At 45.5% G+C, this 18,669-nt stretch overlaps 1 protein-coding gene across 4 annotated transcripts in view; it reads left to right on the plus strand.

The window, feature by feature from the left end:
* Nucleotides 1–18,669, plus strand: part of LOC119432983 (proton-coupled folate transporter) — a 611,776-nt gene that overhangs the window by 589,257 nt on the left and 3,850 nt on the right. For all 4 annotated transcript variants that reach the window (XM_049659090.1, XM_049659089.1, XM_049659088.1 and 1 more), the window contains 4 exons: nucleotides 5,796–6,111; nucleotides 8,521–9,256; nucleotides 10,438–10,674; nucleotides 14,173–14,256. In XM_049659090.1, the coding sequence (XP_049515047.1) occupies nucleotides 5,827–6,111; nucleotides 8,521–9,256; nucleotides 10,438–10,674; nucleotides 14,173–14,256 (1,342 nt within the window). In that variant the 5' untranslated portion in view covers nucleotides 5,796–5,826. The remainder of the gene's footprint in view (nucleotides 1–5,795; nucleotides 6,112–8,520; nucleotides 9,257–10,437; nucleotides 10,675–14,172; nucleotides 14,257–18,669) is intronic.

The following is an 18,669-nucleotide window of genomic DNA, read 5'->3' on the forward strand; positions in this document are numbered from 1 at the left end:
GTCGTCTAGGTAGAAGCGACAGAATCTGAGAGGACAAATGCACTGCTGGTTTCCACAATTTCCTCGATGCATGGGATCGTGGTGTCTTTGTTGACGTGTTTTAACTCCTGGCTCAAGTTTGTTACCATTACTTTCACTTTCCCTCCGTGCCAGTCGAGCGATCCCTCATGCGACATAATATTTCGCGTTCGAGCAGTAGATGTTGGTCGCCCTCGATGACGCCTTCTACGTCTGCAGGTGTTTCGGTGCCGACGGAAATGACAATGCTTGAGCGAGGCGGCATGCTGACTTGATCTTCGAGCACACTCAAGGCATGGTGACTACGAGCGCTGTCCGGCGGTACAACATTTAAGGTAACTTACAGTTGCAAGTAACTTATAATATAAAGGTTACTCGGTTAATAAAACATTTTGATCTTTGTCTATTTTAAAGGTTACTGCAGCACCAAATATCTTGTAACCTTTAGACTGTAACCTATAAAAATTTGTAATTCGTGGCACAGGGGACCTATTTCCTCTTAATATCAACTAGAATATCGGCTATCCCCGTTTGCTCTATGATCCACACCGCTCTCTTCCTGTCTCTTAACGTTAGGCCTAACATTTTTCGTTCCATCGCTCTTTGTGCGGTCCTTAACTTGTTGTCGAGCTTCTTTGTTAACGTCGAGGTTTCTGCCGCATATGTTAGCACCGTTAGAATGCAATGATTGGTTGGCTGAAGTCAAGTGCTGCCCTGATTCTATTGGAAAGTACCTTGGTGAATATTTTATACAATACTGAAAGCAAGCTAATGGGTCCCTAATTCTTCAATTTTTTAACGTCTCCTTTCTTATGGATTAGTATAATGCTGACGTTCTTCCAGCTCTCTGGTACATTTGAATTGGTGAGGCATTGCGTATAAAGGTCCCCAAGCTTTTCAAGCATGATATCTCCTCCATCTTTGATTAAATCGACTGTTATTCCATCTTCTCCAGCAGCTGTCCCCCTGGTGATGTCTTGCAAGGCCCTTCTAACTTCATCGCTAGTTATACAGGGGGTCCCAGCTATCACGCAGCACGATTTAAAAAAAGAGGAACGGCGTTACGCGAAGCAAACCTAGTGCGTATTGTTTCCAGTACAGTGGAGTAGCCGCCAGTAATTTTTGGTTACTGAGATTTAATTAGCTAATTGTAATTAATTATCTAACTCGAGAAGTACTGTCCTAATTATCAAAGTGTCAATGAGAAGATTGTAGAGCAACACGAAAAACTCCCGATACAGCTTTCTGTTACTCAATACGCGCTACATAAATGTGTTTTTCCGAGCGTGAAAGAAGTCTGCGAATACACGCAAAATGCCTCGAGCGGCCAGTCGCGCGGCAATTAAGCATGATTTCATGCTTTAAAAAACGCGCAAGTTAGATGACACTAATTGTTTGGGGCCAAAGTAAGCACCGGAGGGTGCAAAATTTCTTTATGGTGTTCCTCTTTCATTGTCAACATTATCATTGGCCTATTTTAGACCCAGGGGAGTGCAATGGTCTTCGCATGACGATTGCTCTCATTACCGCATTTATAATTTTGCCACATTCATTTGCGTTTAACTTCTCTTTGTGCCCATCCTGTTCCTCTAATAGTTCACCGGTTGTCTCTTCCACTCGTCCAATAAACGCCCAGCAAAGCCGCACTTGTTAATCTCAGACTAGAATATCAATTGTGTGAAAGTTTTTCTGTGATTCACGCTGCCCTCTTTCTGCACATGTCTGTACATGTTTCGGTCGACGTAAGAGCAATTAGTTGTGGATCCCAACCGTCCAAGCGTCTCTTACTGATGAAAATAAATATCCCAAAGCAACGTTTTGGCTTTAAGTATAATTATAGTAGAGCACTCGTGTATTTTTTTCTTTGGCCCTCTTTGGGTTCGCTCACGGTAACATTTATCAACGTACACGCCCTTTCTCGCATTTAATTTTCATCGAAATGCCACCGTAAAGGCAGCGAACCGAACTCACGGCATCAAAACCACCAAACTCGAAGGGTAGGGTATAGAAAGAGGATATGAATACTTAACGCTGCTACTTGTCCTTGCTCCTGCAGAGTACCTTCAGACACCGGACTGTGTGACAAGTTGTGACTGTACACTGTGTGACGTAGAATGTATTAGTGGGACGTTGACACTGTGTAACACTATGGAGCGCCTTCGCAGACTGTGTGACAGTGCCCACGGAATCAATTCTGTATTGTGTGTTTCTGTGTTTTTTTTAATTTTCTTTTCGTATTCTTTCCCTCTCATCTATCGCACCCCTTTCCCCCTCCCCTGGTACAGGGTAGCCAACCGGAGATAATCTCTGGTTAACTCCCTGTCTGTCCTTTGCCTTTGCCTTTCTCTCTCTCTCTCTTCGATTCATAGAAGTACACAACATTTGTGGAAACTTTACAAAGATCTGTAAGATGCACATTTTAAAGCAAATCGCTTAATTTCTTTGGCTCTCTCTTGCTCGTTTTTGGTGGTGGTCGATGGCCGATCTATCTTCGCTGTTGCAAAGGCACGCTCTCTTGCGCAACCGAGTGGCGGGGAGCATTCGTAGTTGACTTCCAAATACAAGTCGGTGACAACCTCAGAATTCCAAGGTTACATGTAGCAGTGCCCAACTCGAGCACAATTTTGCGCTCGCCAATTAGGTTCGCTCATTTGCCTGACGTCAAGTGAGTTTCAATGTGTAACGCTTCAATGCTTCAATGCTTCAACGCTTCAATGTGTAAGTTACACGAACTGCTCCTCGCGAAGAGTGACCAACTCAAAAGCTAGCCAGTGGGCGAATAATTCTGAATTAATTTTCAAGAAGGGCTATTATTCGTTCCTCTGTTCTGGCATCGGCGGAACGCCACTGCATAGACCGCGATATTCTGTGCATATGGAGTACATCGCGCAGTATAACTAGATAGGTCTTACGGAAGCATACACGACAACGTTTCTGTTAGGGCCGCCACCGCGCAAGCATCTACTCTAGTGAAAAAGTCGTTAGTGGAATGCAGCATGGGGCTCAGATCAAGGCTATCCACTGTGCTCTTCCCGGGGAGAGAACAGCTGCTTGGTGGATGAGTCAATTTTTCATAGCGCAAAAATAGTTCTCATACCTCAGAGAAAGCACAGCACGTGGCACTCGCTCGTATATATGCCAGACCGGTGAGTTCGTTCCGCTGTACTTGTTTTACTGGCTAGTGCGGTTGCCTCAAACGGTGTAGGTATTATCGGTGCTGGATGGCGTATTTCAAGAGGAGAATCATTTGTATAAGGGCAATAGCAATACTGCAAATAAGAGTAAGAGGACGCCCTAACAAACAACCGGCAGTCTTGGCATCTTCATTTAGCCCTCATTGTAGAAGGGTTTTCAGCAGAGCTCTTTGATACATAACTGCAGGAATACTTTGGAGACAGCTCAAAAATACGGGATTCCACTCCTGTTGTCTAATCTGATGCCTTCTTTTCACGCTGTTGCGAAGTAGTCGCGTGAACAAATCACCTTTGTCAACTCAAGCGCCTTCTAAATTTACCAAACAAAGCTGTGAAATCTCAATAACTCTGATTTCGGCTCGTGCTGGGCTCTATTTTTGAAGCGAAAGAACGTAATCATGTTCTCTTGGTTCCTTAAGACCTAGTACATGGTGGCACTAAACACGTGTTGCTTTTAAGAATGTATTCATACGAGTGAAGGATTCACCTGTTCAATCTGCGGATTTGCCACATGGCAGGGCCCGCACAACCAGAATGATTCGGAGCCACTGGGTCAAATTATGCAAAGTACACGGTTTGAATTGGCTGTTTGGTCCACCGTGTAAATATGGTTTTAAACAGATGCTGTATAACTCTTTGCTGTGTTCATGCATGAATTACTGCCACCTTGTGTGGGGTACTGCCTCTGGGAGTAACTTGGACAATAGGACAGTAGGATTTATAGACTGCAAATGCTACAAGAAGCATCTTTCAGCTCAAGAAATATCAAAGCACGATCGAGGCCATTCATAATTTAAATATCGTAAGAATTTTGGCTGTTCACTATTTCAATTTGATTTCACAGTACTAAAAGGAACAAAGACTAAATATTAATAATTTAGCCAGACTAATCTCTATCAGCAGCGGCCTGTAACACCACGCGTCTTTTTACGTGGATTGTTCAAATTGCACAACAACGGTGAACAAATCTTATTTGATCATGCGCCATAATTTTTAGTTCACTTGCAGAAAGATAGTACTGATTTCGAAATCCCACCTCTGTTAGCTTTGTTATTGCTACGTAATTTGTACGATTGATGCGTAGCGTATATAGTAAGTCACCAGCTATGCCTTGCACACTTCTTTTCTGGTTTTCACACGATGTACGATACCGCAGATCATGATGGATGGGCATGGTTCGCGCGTTTATTGTGTATTATATTGGATATGTCTAAGGTAGACGCCATCCCTTGCTAGCTGTTGCTTAACCATGCGCTATACAGGCGTCTGAGTGCGCGAGGAGTCGGGCGATGTGAGATGCATGCCACGCAGCGTCGATGCGTGCACACTTTGCATTGCAGTTACATAATATTACGCCAGGCGGCACGTCATGTAGAAATTGCATCGTATCGTGCCACTTGTCACGCGATGTCAGATGCGCACCGCGTAGCGTCGATACGTGCAAACCTTGCATTGCAGTTGCATAGTATTCCACAGTGGCATCGTATCGTGTCACGTGACAAGGGATGTGACATGTGCGCCACGTCGTCTCGATACCTGTGTTTACTCTTCGGTGCATGTAATAGCTCCTCCTTGCAAGGTACGAAACGCTGTTGAAGAATCGAATCATAGAGCTACATGCGCGGCTGCAACCAGGCAACGTCAGGCTCAGCAGACCGCTGGGCAGAGAGCAGCACAAGCCGCAGCTCGCCGTCGACGCCGGGCGGACAGTTCAGTGCGTTCTCGTGAAAACTTCAAGCAGTTTACGACAATCTCGCTTGCAGCCGCTCGCCCAGCTTACGGTGTAACCGTGCTGCATGTGCCGTGCAGGCTTGTGACGTTCATCGGCCAGCCGTCCACAAATGCGCACGAGGCGACAAACCACCTATGATGTCATGATGCGTTAACTTGTCCAGTGCACGAGGTCGCGGGATTGAATCCCGGCCACGGCGGCCGCATTTTGATGGGGGCGAAATGCGAAAACACCCGTGTACTAGCTTAGATTTAGGTGCACGGTAAAGAACCTCGAGTGGTAGAAATTATTCCGGAGTCCCCCATTACGGCGTGCCTCATAATCAGATCGTGGTTTTGGCACGTAAAACCCCATAATTTAATATTAGCTTGTCCAGTTTGTAGGAAGTTTCGTATAAAAATGCTATTGAACAAAGGTTTAGTGGCTTGCTTATGAGCACGATAAATATGTGCTGGTGATTTTAGAGGTAGTGCACATTGAATTTCAAATTTCAAAATACTTCTAGTATGGCATCATGACTACATTAAATTTGTCTGCTCTAAAGATTATTATAATTGCAGTTGATGTAACTACAATACGTCTCGGCGCGAGGTTACAGTTGTACAGTTATTACTCCGTTTTCTTCATAAATAACTCTTTTTCATTTAAAGTTCTCGCGATAAAATGCAGTTTTATAAATAAACTTGGCTTCCCCAATTTGGCGGAGTTTGCATCAGTGTTCTATTTAGGTTCAGTAGTTACCTAAGGAGTAAAATCATTTCTGCACTTCGCATACACCAGAACAGACAAACTGGAGTATAGCCGCGAGTTGAAGGTATCTCTGAAATGCTGAAGCGTACATGTCTTCGCAGCGTGAAATTGGATCTGGCGTCCGATTCCACGATGGTACTGCCCGCGGAGGACCAGACGTCGGGCCGGAACCCGAGGTTTCGCGACGGCTTCTATTCAAATGGTGAGCGCAGAGATGGCGTTGCACATCGCGGACCCGTTATGAAACCAATCAGTGAGGACCGCGACGTTCCACAAAGCACACAAATCGGTGACGTCAACGTTGTGCCAACGCCACCACTATGTCGCCGAGTCATCGACGCCGTGCTTGCTGCCAGAGTGGAGACCTTTTTAGCGGTGTACTTGGTGTCGCGTTTCATGATTGCCACGCCCGTACAGGTATGTGCGCATGATATAAGGTAATCGAGCAGGGCTCTTACAGTTGTAGTTGTTTTAATGCGATAGCAATTATATGGACACTCCAGGCGCAATTGGTCGTCACCGTCGGCGTCGCCATGATTTTCTGTATAAAGTCCAAGCACGATAACATCGTCGCCGTGCGCTGTATGCTGTATGTGCGAGTGAAAGCTTGCGAGAGTCAGCCGACGACCGCGGCTCAGTCTCGCGCTCGCAAGGGAGGAAAGCGCCGTCTTCTCTCGCGCGCGATGCACCGGGGGGGGGGGGGGAGGTGAGGGACGGGGGCGGGGATTCTACTCTGGCGGCCACCACGCGGACGCCCTATCTTGAAAGTGATCTGCGATGTGGACAAAGTGCGCGGTCGCTCGGGCCTTATCTTCAAAGCAATTGGCAATGCGGACAAAGTTCGCCGAGTGCTGGTAGCTTCGTATGCGCTGTGCTTTCGGCGCTAAGTTTGCGTTGAAGCGAAAGGCAGCCCGAAGGTCAAATCGCTCGATGCTGCGGCCGCGCTTCCTCACTCTAGCGTTTCGATAGCGAGTTTCCGCAGTCATCGAGTGAGATGTGTTCATGTTTAGCTGCGCGCGCGTGACACCGTGTCTGTTAATTTAGTTAGCATGCGAATGTTTACAAGCTTATACGGCCTATAAATCTACTATGCTTACTTTGCATAGCTGTCTACTAATTTGCTATCGCAATCGATGCTTCGCCTTTCGGGTGACACTGTGACTTTTTTTTCTAAATGCCGCCTTTTGTAATATCTTTGATGGTACCGCAGCGCCCACCTGCCTGGAAATGCTTGGGAATAGACCGTCGCGTACACACATAAGATTAAGGAATGCAATTAAGTTATTCGGAATAGTCTATATGGTTTGCTTCAGGCACTTCGCCAGATGTGCCTAAACCAACTTCACGTTATGAGAAACATTCTCACGCAACGTATATGATACGGCATGCAGTTACGGATGTATTTTGAACATGCAAGAAGACAATTGAATTGCAGAAAATTTGCAAAAAGTATCGAAAATATTGAAGAAATTTGACACATTGCTTTTAGATATAGAGCATATTTCTCATAGTTGCAGCTAGTACTATTTTCATCAGTGTCATGACGTCATCCTTGATTGAATAATTCATACCTTCCATGTCTAGGCCGTATATTTTATAAACCACGGTGTTAACTTTTTCTTTGTATAGTCTTTGTAAGTGTGCCGCAAGCCGAAAAAATGAAAAAGCTCCTTCCTCTTCTTCGGAGAGTTATTTGTCGCTTCTCTTGTTATTGGCTCCTAGAACATGACAGGCCCCACGGTATCGTCATCCTAAATATGGTTGCTGTTTTCATTTTCTTACTTATTCGGCACCCATAATGGTTCTAAGAAAAAGTATAGCTGATTACATGGACATGATGTAAGTGTATACGTGTGTGCGCTGATGCACTATCAACTGTTGCATTTTTCGTGAACAGAATATATGTAATCAACACCGCTCCGAGCCAGTGCCCGCATGACATAGTTGCTCCACGTCGATTGCTGGAGCATTGGAAAAAGCGAAATTGCTACATAAAACCCGAGAGGTGCCATCTTGTGTCTTGTAGGACATGTGCTACAACAGTACACGTATAGTAACGTGTACGGTTTTAAGTTTTCGTTCGAACATTCTTCATACATGTTTCTATCACGAAATCTAAATTTCAAGCAGGTATACGTTGGTCACATATCTTTTGTGCAATAGTACTCGGCTTCCCAGCTGCGCTTTCTTTCTCGCAAGTAATGACCGTTATCCTCGTCATAAGTAAACTTAAGTCATTTAGCTCGGCCCCATGCTTTAGTGTTTTGCAATATTTTGTTCTCTCTGTGGTGACATCCCCGTCGCGACAGCGCAGTGGTTATATCACCTGCGTGCGTGCACGTCACTTATTATCCCTTTTCTGCTTGTTTTTCCTCCCGATTATCTATATCCCAGTGTAGGGTAGCCTACCAGATGCAACAAGTTTAACGTCCCTGCCTTACCGCTTCCCTCTCTCTCTCTCTCCCATGCTTGAAAGCACTCGAGTTCCTGGGTTAGACAGCCGTATTTCTCAAATTCAAGGACCTGAACTCAAACTTATAAATGACGTATATTTCAACGTATTTCAACGTATTAAAATAATCTAAATGTAATAAAAATTAATCACAAGCCCTCCACAGCGACGTCTCATCACGCAGACGCACAGTAGCTTTGGAACACAAACTTCAATAATGTCGATCGATCAATAAACATTTTATTCGACGAATCGGACTAGTCGACTCTCGCGGCCGCTTGAAAGCGCCGGCATCACCTTCCCGTCGTCAGAAAACGGCAGTCGCAGTCGGCGAAAATCTAAAATCGTCCGTACACAACAGAGCGTCGTTTCAGGACCTGCTTCTTCGCAAGGCTTGCCTCAACGAGTTACACATGAACGCGAGCGTGTGCGCCCGCTTGGACGAAAACGAGCCCATCAAGGACGCAGCCGAGCGGATCTCGAGCACGGCGAGCACCGTGCAGACCATCGTCGCCATGGCGCCGTCTTCAGTCGTCGCCATCTTCATCGGACCCTGGTGCGACAAGTACGGCTACAGGTTGCCCCTGGTCGTCGCCACCTTGGGTTTTCTGGCAAGTACGGCGCTGACCCTAATGACGGTATACCGCATGGAGATGCCGCTGTACGCCAACATCCTCTGCTCTATTCCGGACGGCCTCTGCGGGGGTCCCATAACCGTCTTCGCCGCAGTGCACAGCGTAGTGGCTGTCACCACAGGCGTGAAGGGTAGGAGAGCCCGGTTCTTCGGGCTCAGCATGGTCATAGTCGTGTTCATCACAGTCGGTGGATTCCTCGGAGGACAGCTGTACGGACACTGGGGCTTGGAGACGGTGCTCGGTGTTTCTCTAGCCTTCGCGAGCCTGGCTCTTCTCTGGGCATTCCTGGCCATTGAAGATCTTGTGAGGCCCGCGCACGTGGCGGACGGTACGTCCTTGAAGCTGCGGAACCTCTTCCAAGTGAACAACCTGTGTGAGGGCTTCAAATGCTCGATAAAGGCCAGGCCTCAGAAAGGCAGGGCGCAGATTTTGTGCCTCTTCGGCGCCACCTGCGGCGTTGTCTTCGAGCAGACCTGTAAGTATAGGTGACACTGGTGCGTGCATCTTTTTTTTAATCAGGGTTTGCTAGTGCCGCAGGCGTAAGCTAGATTCACAAATGTTTAGAGATTACTTAATTAGCTCAAACAGCTGGAGTGGCTACTTGTCACCACCCCTTTTCGAAGGGGATGCCAATAAATCATCATCATTATGTAGCTGTACTTTCCAAAGCGTGAGATTACACTAAATTTGCATGCATGAAGTCAGTCGTACAGACGCGTTCGGCCTTGCGTGAGCTCGCAGGATTAGCGATGACCATTGCTGGTAAAATCTTTCAATCTACGAATTATAGCCCCTGAGTTCGCAAGGCGTATACACTTGGAACGAATTCTCAGGACTGAACCAGTTTCGAAATATTAGTTTTCAAAGTGCCCGACAAAATGCATGGGCGTTCCAGTTAACTTTTTGAGGAAAGCGTTGTTTTATGCATTGAAGCACGAAGTTAACTGGAACGCCCATGCATTTCGTCGGGCACTTTGAAAATTAATATTTCGAAACTGGTTCAGTCCTGAGAATTCGTTCTAAGTGGATACGCCTTGCGTACTCAGCGGCTATAATTCTTAGATGGAAAGATGTGGCATAAAATAATTATTTAAAAGTGGATTAGCGTAATTATGTCAATTATGCAATTACGCGTTTTGATTTCTCGTGGAAGTAATGGCCGCCTCATTGAATAGTTTAGATGAAGGATTATTCCTTGTATTTTTTTCGTGACTGCTTTTTCTCTTCCCTATTCGTTCCGCTTTTCATTTCCTCTTCCCCCAGTGCAGGGTAGCAAACCAGAATCATTTCGGGATAACCTCCCTGCCCTTCCCACCACGTTTCTTTCCCTCTCTCTCCTCTCTATAAGTGTGCTATGTGCCACAGGCAATTTTTTCAAATTTGGTGCCGCTAAAATGAAACACCCTATATATATATATATATATATATATATATATATATATATACGAGGAGGTATCAAATTGAGTGACATCGTGTTCAGGAGAAAATCTAACATCTAATAAATACCGAGCAAGAGATACGGAAATAGATCGCTCAGAATTTCACCAATAAAAGTGTTTTAACATAGCCGTATGTGTTTGCTATGATGAGGATTTTGGTATAGAATTGTTGGGCCGATCTGCCGATCGATTACGTGTTTTGCGCACGCTCTCGCAGCCAAGCCTATCGACTACTACTACGTGCGCGAAATGTACTCCTGGAGCGTGGCACAATACACGAGCGTACAGACCGTGTCGTCGTTGGTGTGCTTGGCCCTGTACGTGCCGCTCATCTACCTTTTCCTGCGAGTGTTCAAGATCAGCGACCCCGGCATGGCGCTCGTCGGAGTGTTCTTTGCATCCGCGCAGATGGCCGTGCTGGGGCTGGCCTACACAGAGTGGCTGTACTATCTCAGTACGTGTTCGCTGGTTTCTCTGCCTTGTGAACCTACGCATTACCCTGAAGGGACACCGAATAAACACATTAAGGTTAAGCTCGGTTGACAGATCAGACCTCCGGAATCCTAAATCAGTCTCTCTGCATGGGAGCGGATACTTCGTACGCCCCAAAGCAGGCAAAATCCTAAAGACTGGTGTCGACAACCAGCTTGATTTATCCACACTTGACACCCGTGATGCATTGGGGCAATGTCTTATCGAGGTAGATAATTGTTTTTCGGTCAAAATACTGTGCTCAGTTCGAAAGAAAGGCCAAACCCGTACCCCGGTACAAATTCAGAAATGCCCCTTAACTTGAAGCTCATGCTTGACTTGATCTAGATCATACCCGGAGCAAACGTAACCACGACGCTCGTTAACTTTCGGCGCGTTCCCGTCAGGCTTTATGTTGACCAAGTCAAGCATGGGCTTCACTCTAAAAACAGTTCCACCCTTTGGGGTGTATTTTTGCCACGCAACAATAATCGTCATCTGTCTTGCTTGCGTTTCCTTTCTTAAAAACTCTCCAATATCTATATTTCTGTCGAGAACGCTGTGTCGCGCTGATAACGCTCTTGTCGTTCGGCACCTGAAAGTACTGGGCGCACAGCGTTAAAGAGAGTATAGGCACGCGATACAGATGACGTTTATTGCCCTGTGGAAAAATACGCCCCAAAGGGTGCAGCTGGTCTTAGAGTGTTCTAGTTACGGAGAATTTCTGAATACGGGAGTCGAACGTGTCAACTTCCAAAACTTGTCGTTCATAAAACGAAACAAAATATGGGAAGCCGGCAGGATACCCGTAATCTCCCGCTGACGTCATCAGCGCGGTTGCTTGTGTAACAAAGTTTAGGAAGAGACAGTTCAGACTTCATTTTCTTGTTAAAAAGCAAGAACCCCCCCAGAAAAAAAAAAAGCAAGTGGCGTTTTACGGAATTCCCTACCAGATAGTGCCCAGTAGGTGGCAGTTGCAGCCATCATGCATCGTGCCCTCCCCATAGTTATTTTCTCCTTCCTTGGGCGGGCGTTTCACACATATCGCCACGATCTGTTGACCTCTGATGGTCACAGCAATAGTGGAGCGCGATAGAGTGAGGAGTGCAATGTTTCATACAGCATGTAGATTGACAGTCGGCACAAAGGTTCATATGAAGATGCTTAGAGGGAAATGCCACAATGGTAGATTAGCCAGCCACCGTTGATATCATGCTTAGCAAACGAAGTTTTGTGCTATTTGGTCCGTATTTCTTAAGACAGCAGATTGCTACTTCTGGGGCGCGATCTTGTACGCGTTCCAAAATGGAACGGAGGCGGTCCGTTCCATCGAGCTGCACACGATTGGTGAATTTGAACCGTGAGCCGCACACGATTGGTCAATTTGAACCGTGACGATCAAATTGACCAATCGTGTGCGGCTCGATGGAACGGACCGCCTCCGTTCCATTTTGGAACGCGTACACGATCGCACCCCTGTTCTTGTTCCATATGGTTTAATTCTTTTGAGGGATATATTCAGTGACTTTACCTGCTCTTTAAAGCAGTTAATCGTCACGTTCGTAAGCCAGAGTGTTGTGTTGTAATTTTCTGCGCGTATGCATCTCTCCACATGTAAAAATGCGCCGGAAAATAAAGGTGATAGGGGGAAATGACGGGCCCCACAAACCGTTTCTTTTTATTCGACCGTCTCTATTCGTTGAAACCCATAAATCTCTTTGTATATTTGCTTGAAACAATCGAATGTAGGTCGAAAGAGCTAATCAAATGACGGGCACCACAAACCATTGCTTTTATTCGACGTCTCTATTTGTTGAAACCCATAAATCTCTTTGTATGTTTGCTTGAAACAGTCGAATGTAGGTTGAAAGAGCTAATCATTGTTACATAAAGAAATTGCGATGGCAAATTAGCATCACGGAATGAAGCTTAAGGACAGGAAAACTGAATTTGCACGAGTGATTAGTACGCATTCCGCCCACGAAAACAGCTATTTTTGGAATATACGTATTCCGGCCACGAAAACAGTTATTTTTGCGGCCCCCCTAAGTGGACGGGCCAAATGTATGGGTCGCAAGTAAGCGCCACGTGCTTTCGGCTTAAGGCTCTCTGGAGTTTCGCCCATTCCCTCGGCGTTCAGGATTTGGTGCAGGGCTGCTTGTCTCAGTCTAGGACATGGCTAATTGAACTGGTTGTTTTCGAAGAGCTACCGTATTACGCTCGAGTAATGGCCGCACTCGTGTAAGGGCCGCATACATGGTGTGCGTAGCTAACTTGGGATGGCAAAATCGAAAGGAAAGAAGAAAGCAGGAACAAAAAGGTCTGAACACACTGCGCGTGGAGCGTGGCGTCCTTGAACATTTTCTTGCAACGCTTTAAAGTCACAGGCATAGTCTAACGTAATATATAATACAGAGGACGACCGCATAAGTGGGTTTGCAACCGAACCGATCATGAGCAACGGCGGCATGTATTGACGATTAGACGGGCACCAGACGCGTGGTGTGCATGCGTGAACAAAGGAATGCATTATGGAAATAGCACCATTTGCTCTTTTGGTACACAGAGATCATGGTGATTTTGCACGTCCGGAAAATTGGACGCAAATGAGTCGCCCCCGTTTAATAGCCGCGGCTCATCCTGATCACGGAAAGAAGTGTGGCCCTTGCACGAGTGTACACGGTATATTGACCTTTGAGTTGGCACACGAATCGCGCTCAGCTTTGGCAAATTTTAATTTACTTGATGAGGGCGATTTGTTCCGCAATAATTTTTGTAAGTTACAACTTTAGTTCAAGTGTAGTTGGCACCTGACGTCCGCTTACTTTTCGTGTTTCAAAGCTACCGTTGAACTTGTGACTTCATGGTCGAGCGAAAGGGAAAGCGGCGTGTCGCGGAACGAGTTTATCTGAAATGACCAATGGAACGAAAAATACTGTAAGGCAAACGCGTTGTGCTCCAGTTGAATCTGTGAAGTGTCGCACGTAACATGATTGCATATTACATATAGACATAGATTGCGTATAGATTACAACTACTTGTATTCTGCGTCCGTAACATCGTTGATGTTAGACAGATTCACCTCGGGGATCAGGTAGTTAGGTTGGAAACACTTGGTTCTTGCTATTCAATTTCTTTATATATGCGCTATGAGTCATGAACATTATTCGAAAGAATTGTTGATGGGCACGTAAAAAAAAGGAAGAAACGAATGAGGGAAGACGTAATGTCACAATTACACGCGTGGTTGTTAAACGAAATAAAGTTCAAACGAATGCCCTCTGTCATTACTTCGGGGCGAGGTTGCACAAAAAAACATCGCAAAACAGATATTGACTTTCCTTCAATGACCCTGTCGCCACTTGAGTACTCATAGCTACTGAAAGTGTTGGAGTTGTCAGTGAGGGCACCAATCAGCCATGTTAGTCGAAGATCTCTCATCAGAAATGCGTGCTTCCCACCTTCTGTAATTTCATTCCAGGCCACGTGGTGGGCATACCAACCTTCCTCGCGAAAGCGGGCATCCGTACGCATCTCTCGAAGCTAGTTGGAGACAACGAAGTTGGTGAGTTCCAACATTCGACATCGGTAGCTTTAAATCTGTCGAGGAAAGACTTGTCGGTATTGGCTCTTGCTTTTTCTTCTCTCGAACCACGCTCAATTTTATAAGCGACACGCTTACAGCACAAACATCGTGTTTTAGACGCTAATATATTCTGGTAACCTGTACAGTGAGGCTCTTGAATAACAATTTACTTACATTTGGCTGACTGGTCACCATTATAGTGAATGTCAATGCCGAAAAAATCCTGCCCAAACTGCATCTCATCCCGTCAGGCTCTGCTTCGTTTAGATATGGACATATCAGCTACATTTACAGTGTAAGCGCACACCACTGTTGTTACTGCTTATGAATGATTATGCATGATGTTAAGTAGCACTAACTTGAAACACAAGAATATAGAAGGGTCTCACTTCTTCGTTATTGTGTTTCGTCAGTTTAGCGCTTCTTGAGACCATGCTTAGCGTAAACCAACTAGCCCAGTTTTCCGCTGTAATATGGATAACTACACTCATCACGTAATCTCGCCGACGATAAAATAAAAAAAATGAGAACAACAAAACCCAGATTGACGCGACTAGCACTTCAGCCGCTATGATACAAGACACCACTTTCGACACTTAAACCTACAATAATTACTTCAGCATTTTTTAAAACTGCGAAGCATTTCTTGGCGAACATTTGCTACTTTGACACTATCTATCTATCTATCTATCTATCTATCTATCTATCTATCTATCTATCTATCTATCTATCTATCTATCTATCTATCTATCTATCTATCTATCTATCTATCTATCTATCTATCTATCTATCTATCTATCTATCTATCTATCTATCCAACTACATCTTTGTGCTCTCAGGGTCGTTTCGTTAACTTGGTATGTACCAAAATTGGCATACTATGACGAATATAAATGATATGTCATTACATGAATCTCATGACATGCGTGTCATGTAGCTCATGAAATAGCCGCCTACGTCTTGGTGTTCTCATGCTCGTTTCGTTAACATGGTAGGTACCAAAACTGGCATAGTATGACAGGAGTGTTTGACGAACATAAGTGATAGGTCATGATATACGTGTCATGTAGGTCATGACAATGACCCAGCGAACAAGATTAACACTCAAAAACCACTGAAATTGGTTCGGACGCGGGTACTAAGTGAAGGAAACACTAAAGGATGCTGGTAGAAGTCATAGTCATGAGCATGACTCAGAAAAAAAATGACAATGACTCGGCGAAAAATGATTAACACACAAAAGCCACTGAAATGGGTTCTGACGTGGGTACTAAGCACGGTGTAAGATATATACTCTTTAGGTGAGGACACTCGCCAGACTCGATCGACCAGATAAAGTAGCAAAGGCGCGCGCCGCTCGGCCCGGTGACAGCAGCGGATACCTATCGGCAGTACGACGCAACTTCAACACAGAAAGCTTTTTATTGGTTTAATCTCCCGTTGTTATAGCAACCGGCGGTTCGCGGGAAATGCGAAATGATTGAGTGACGCACCAAAGTAGGTCACCGGGGAGAGGGCATGCGCGCGTTCCTTGTCGGCGCACGCTCTCGCCTTCGTTCTAACTGAAGTTGCGTCGTTCCGCCGATAGGTATCCGCTGCCGAAACCGCCCCGATAGACGCGCACCCTTGCTATTTTATCTGGTCGATCGCGTCTAGTAACCAAGCCGAGAAGTGTCCCCACCTAAAGAGTATATATCTTACACCGTGGTACTAAGTAAAGGAAACACTAAAAGATGGTGGTAGAAGTCATAGTCATGAGCATGACTCCGCAAAAATGACGACTCAGCGAAAAAAAAAAATATTAACACTCAAAAACCACTGGAACGGGTTCGGACGGGGGCACTAAGTGAAGGAAACACTAAAGGATGATGGTAGAAGTCATGATCATCAGCATGACTCAGCAAAGATGACAATGACTGAGCGAAAAATATTAATACACAAAACCCATTGAAATGAATTTGGACGTGGGCACTAAGTGAAGGAAACACTAAAGGATTGTAGTAGAAGTCATAGTCATGACCATGACTCCACAGAAATGAGAATGACCCAGCGAAAAAGGACTACTAAAAAAAGTGTTCCAAAAGGAACACTAAAAAACTATGGAATGGGTCGGATGTGGTACTAAGTGACGGAAAACGCTAAAGGTTGATGGCCGAAGCCATAGTCATGGGCATGACTAAGGCTTTCGCCTTAAGGTCTCTTAGGTCTAGCTAAAGGTACTCCTGGGGACTCATGACATGAATGTCGCGCGTGTCATGCTGGTCATGAAAGATCCGCCTAGGTCTTGGTGCTCTTATGGTCGTTTCGTTAACTTGGTAGGCACACTGCTTCGCATAACATCGATTCCCACAGGGCGTGGGATCTGCCGGCTTTTTTGTTATTACATGTATGCTATTGTTAAGTCAAAACCAAGTTTAGAGCAATTGCAATCGTAAGCACACTCGATGAAGTGAGAACGGTGAAAGTAACAATGCATGAAGAGGCAGTGGTTGCAGTGTTTGGTGGGGTGCGTGGAACAACAATAAAGTAGATTAAGCTGAAACAGCAAGCATAGAGGTCTGTACGAACTTCTGCCAAGCAATGCACCCTTGGAAACCCGGACGCCTGGCGGGGGCATTGCTTCTACCCTTCATATAAATCGGTGGGTGTTCGGCAGTGGCGACTCTTGCAGCCGAGCCGCATGTCCAACCCACTGTACCACGACTGCAGACGACGTTGTCCAGTTCAGTAGCGACGGGTATGAAATCCAACAAATCGTTGAGGGCCTTACCCAAGGAAGTGTAAGAGTAGGTTGCAAATTAATTTGCATGAGACAAAAGTAATGTCCAATAGCCCGACAAGAGACCAAGGTGTTATGATCTGCAGTCAGCCTCTAGAATCAGTGCAAGAGTACGCTTATCTAGGTCAGTTATTCACAGGGGACCCTTATCATGAGAAGAAAATTTACAGAACAATAAAAATGGGTTGGAGCGCATGCGGCAGGCATTACCACAACATCACCGGGAGCTTACCGCTATCGTTGGAAAGAAAGAACTTTGAGGACGTTTAAGCTTCACCTTTAAGATTGGAACGCGATAGCACTAAAAGATCCCCGACTGCTTCTCACGCTTCCCGGCAACTGCAGCTTATGTGACCATAATTTTTACCGGGAAACGCTGACACCGAATTTTTTTTCCCGCGCGGCGGGCGCCGTCGTTGCCGCGGATGCACTGAAGCGAGCGCCATCTGGCTGATGTTGCAAGGAACCGAGCGGTGCGCGACGCTCTGTGATTGGTAGAAACGAGGACTCTTGCGTTGGCCGTCCCCGGAGGTCATGCACATCCGCGCCAAAAGCACTAAGACAGACCTCAAGCGGCCGCTGGAAAGGTTTGTCTTGAGTTTCCGCCTAACAGAATTATGTTTTCTCGTATATTCAAAATATTTTCTCGTACATTCAAATTACAGTCCGACGCTATCCTGTCTGTAGGTTGTGTGCAAGTCCTACTTTACGAATTTCCTGAGCATTTTACTTTGTAAAAATCACTTACATCAGTAACGCCTAAGCACCGCATGAAGGGCCCACATGGGGGATACGTGGTTCGGGATTAAATTTCTTATACGGAGAAACGCCGCCGATGCAGGCGCGAGATTTTCTGTGACACGGGTCGCTTAATGCTGTCGCGTTAAAACTGTACAATCATTGCATTCTACCTAGTACTAACAAATAAGGCAGGAATTTGGAGGTTAAAAATAAACTTAAGAACAAGTTATAAGGACCGTTCAATGAGCAATGCAATGAAATGTTAGGCGTAACGTTAAGAGAAAGGAAGATAGCGGTGTGGATTAGAGACCAGATGGGGATATCCGATGGTCCAGTTGATAGTAAGAGAAAAAATGGACCTGGGCAGGCCATGTAATGCGTACGGTAGATAACCGCTGGAGCATTAGAGTTACAGAATGGATACCAAGAGAAGGGAAGCGCAGGCGAGGACGGCCGAAAATTAGATGGGTCGGGGGGTGAAATTAGGAAATTAGAAAATTTGGACGATGATGATGGTTACTGAAGGTGAAACAATTGTAATGACACTGGCGGCAAGTAATTAGGAGAATAACAAAGGAAGAGGGGAGGAAGGAAAGTGGTTCCTTAAAGCAATGCTTACTGGTTCTTTCTCCATTATACTCATTCTCTGGCGAGACTGAGGCGAACCTAGGTGTTCCCGTTTCGCCCTCTTTGGCCTTTATTTGTGACAAAAGAACTGTAATTACGAACTATTTCCTGAAGTCTCTGTCTATATTTATCTCTGCCCGTAATTCGGCCTATCGTTACCTTTGTTCTTGGCTTCAGCGGCTGAAATGTGTGCTCCAGTGTCCTGAAACCAATGAATAAGACTGCTAGATTGTTTCTATTTATTT

The sequence above is a fragment of the Dermacentor silvarum genome, chromosome 11 (assembly GCF_013339745.2).
Source record: "Dermacentor silvarum isolate Dsil-2018 chromosome 11, BIME_Dsil_1.4, whole genome shotgun sequence".
NCBI lineage: Eukaryota > Metazoa > Arthropoda > Arachnida > Ixodida > Ixodidae > Dermacentor > Dermacentor silvarum.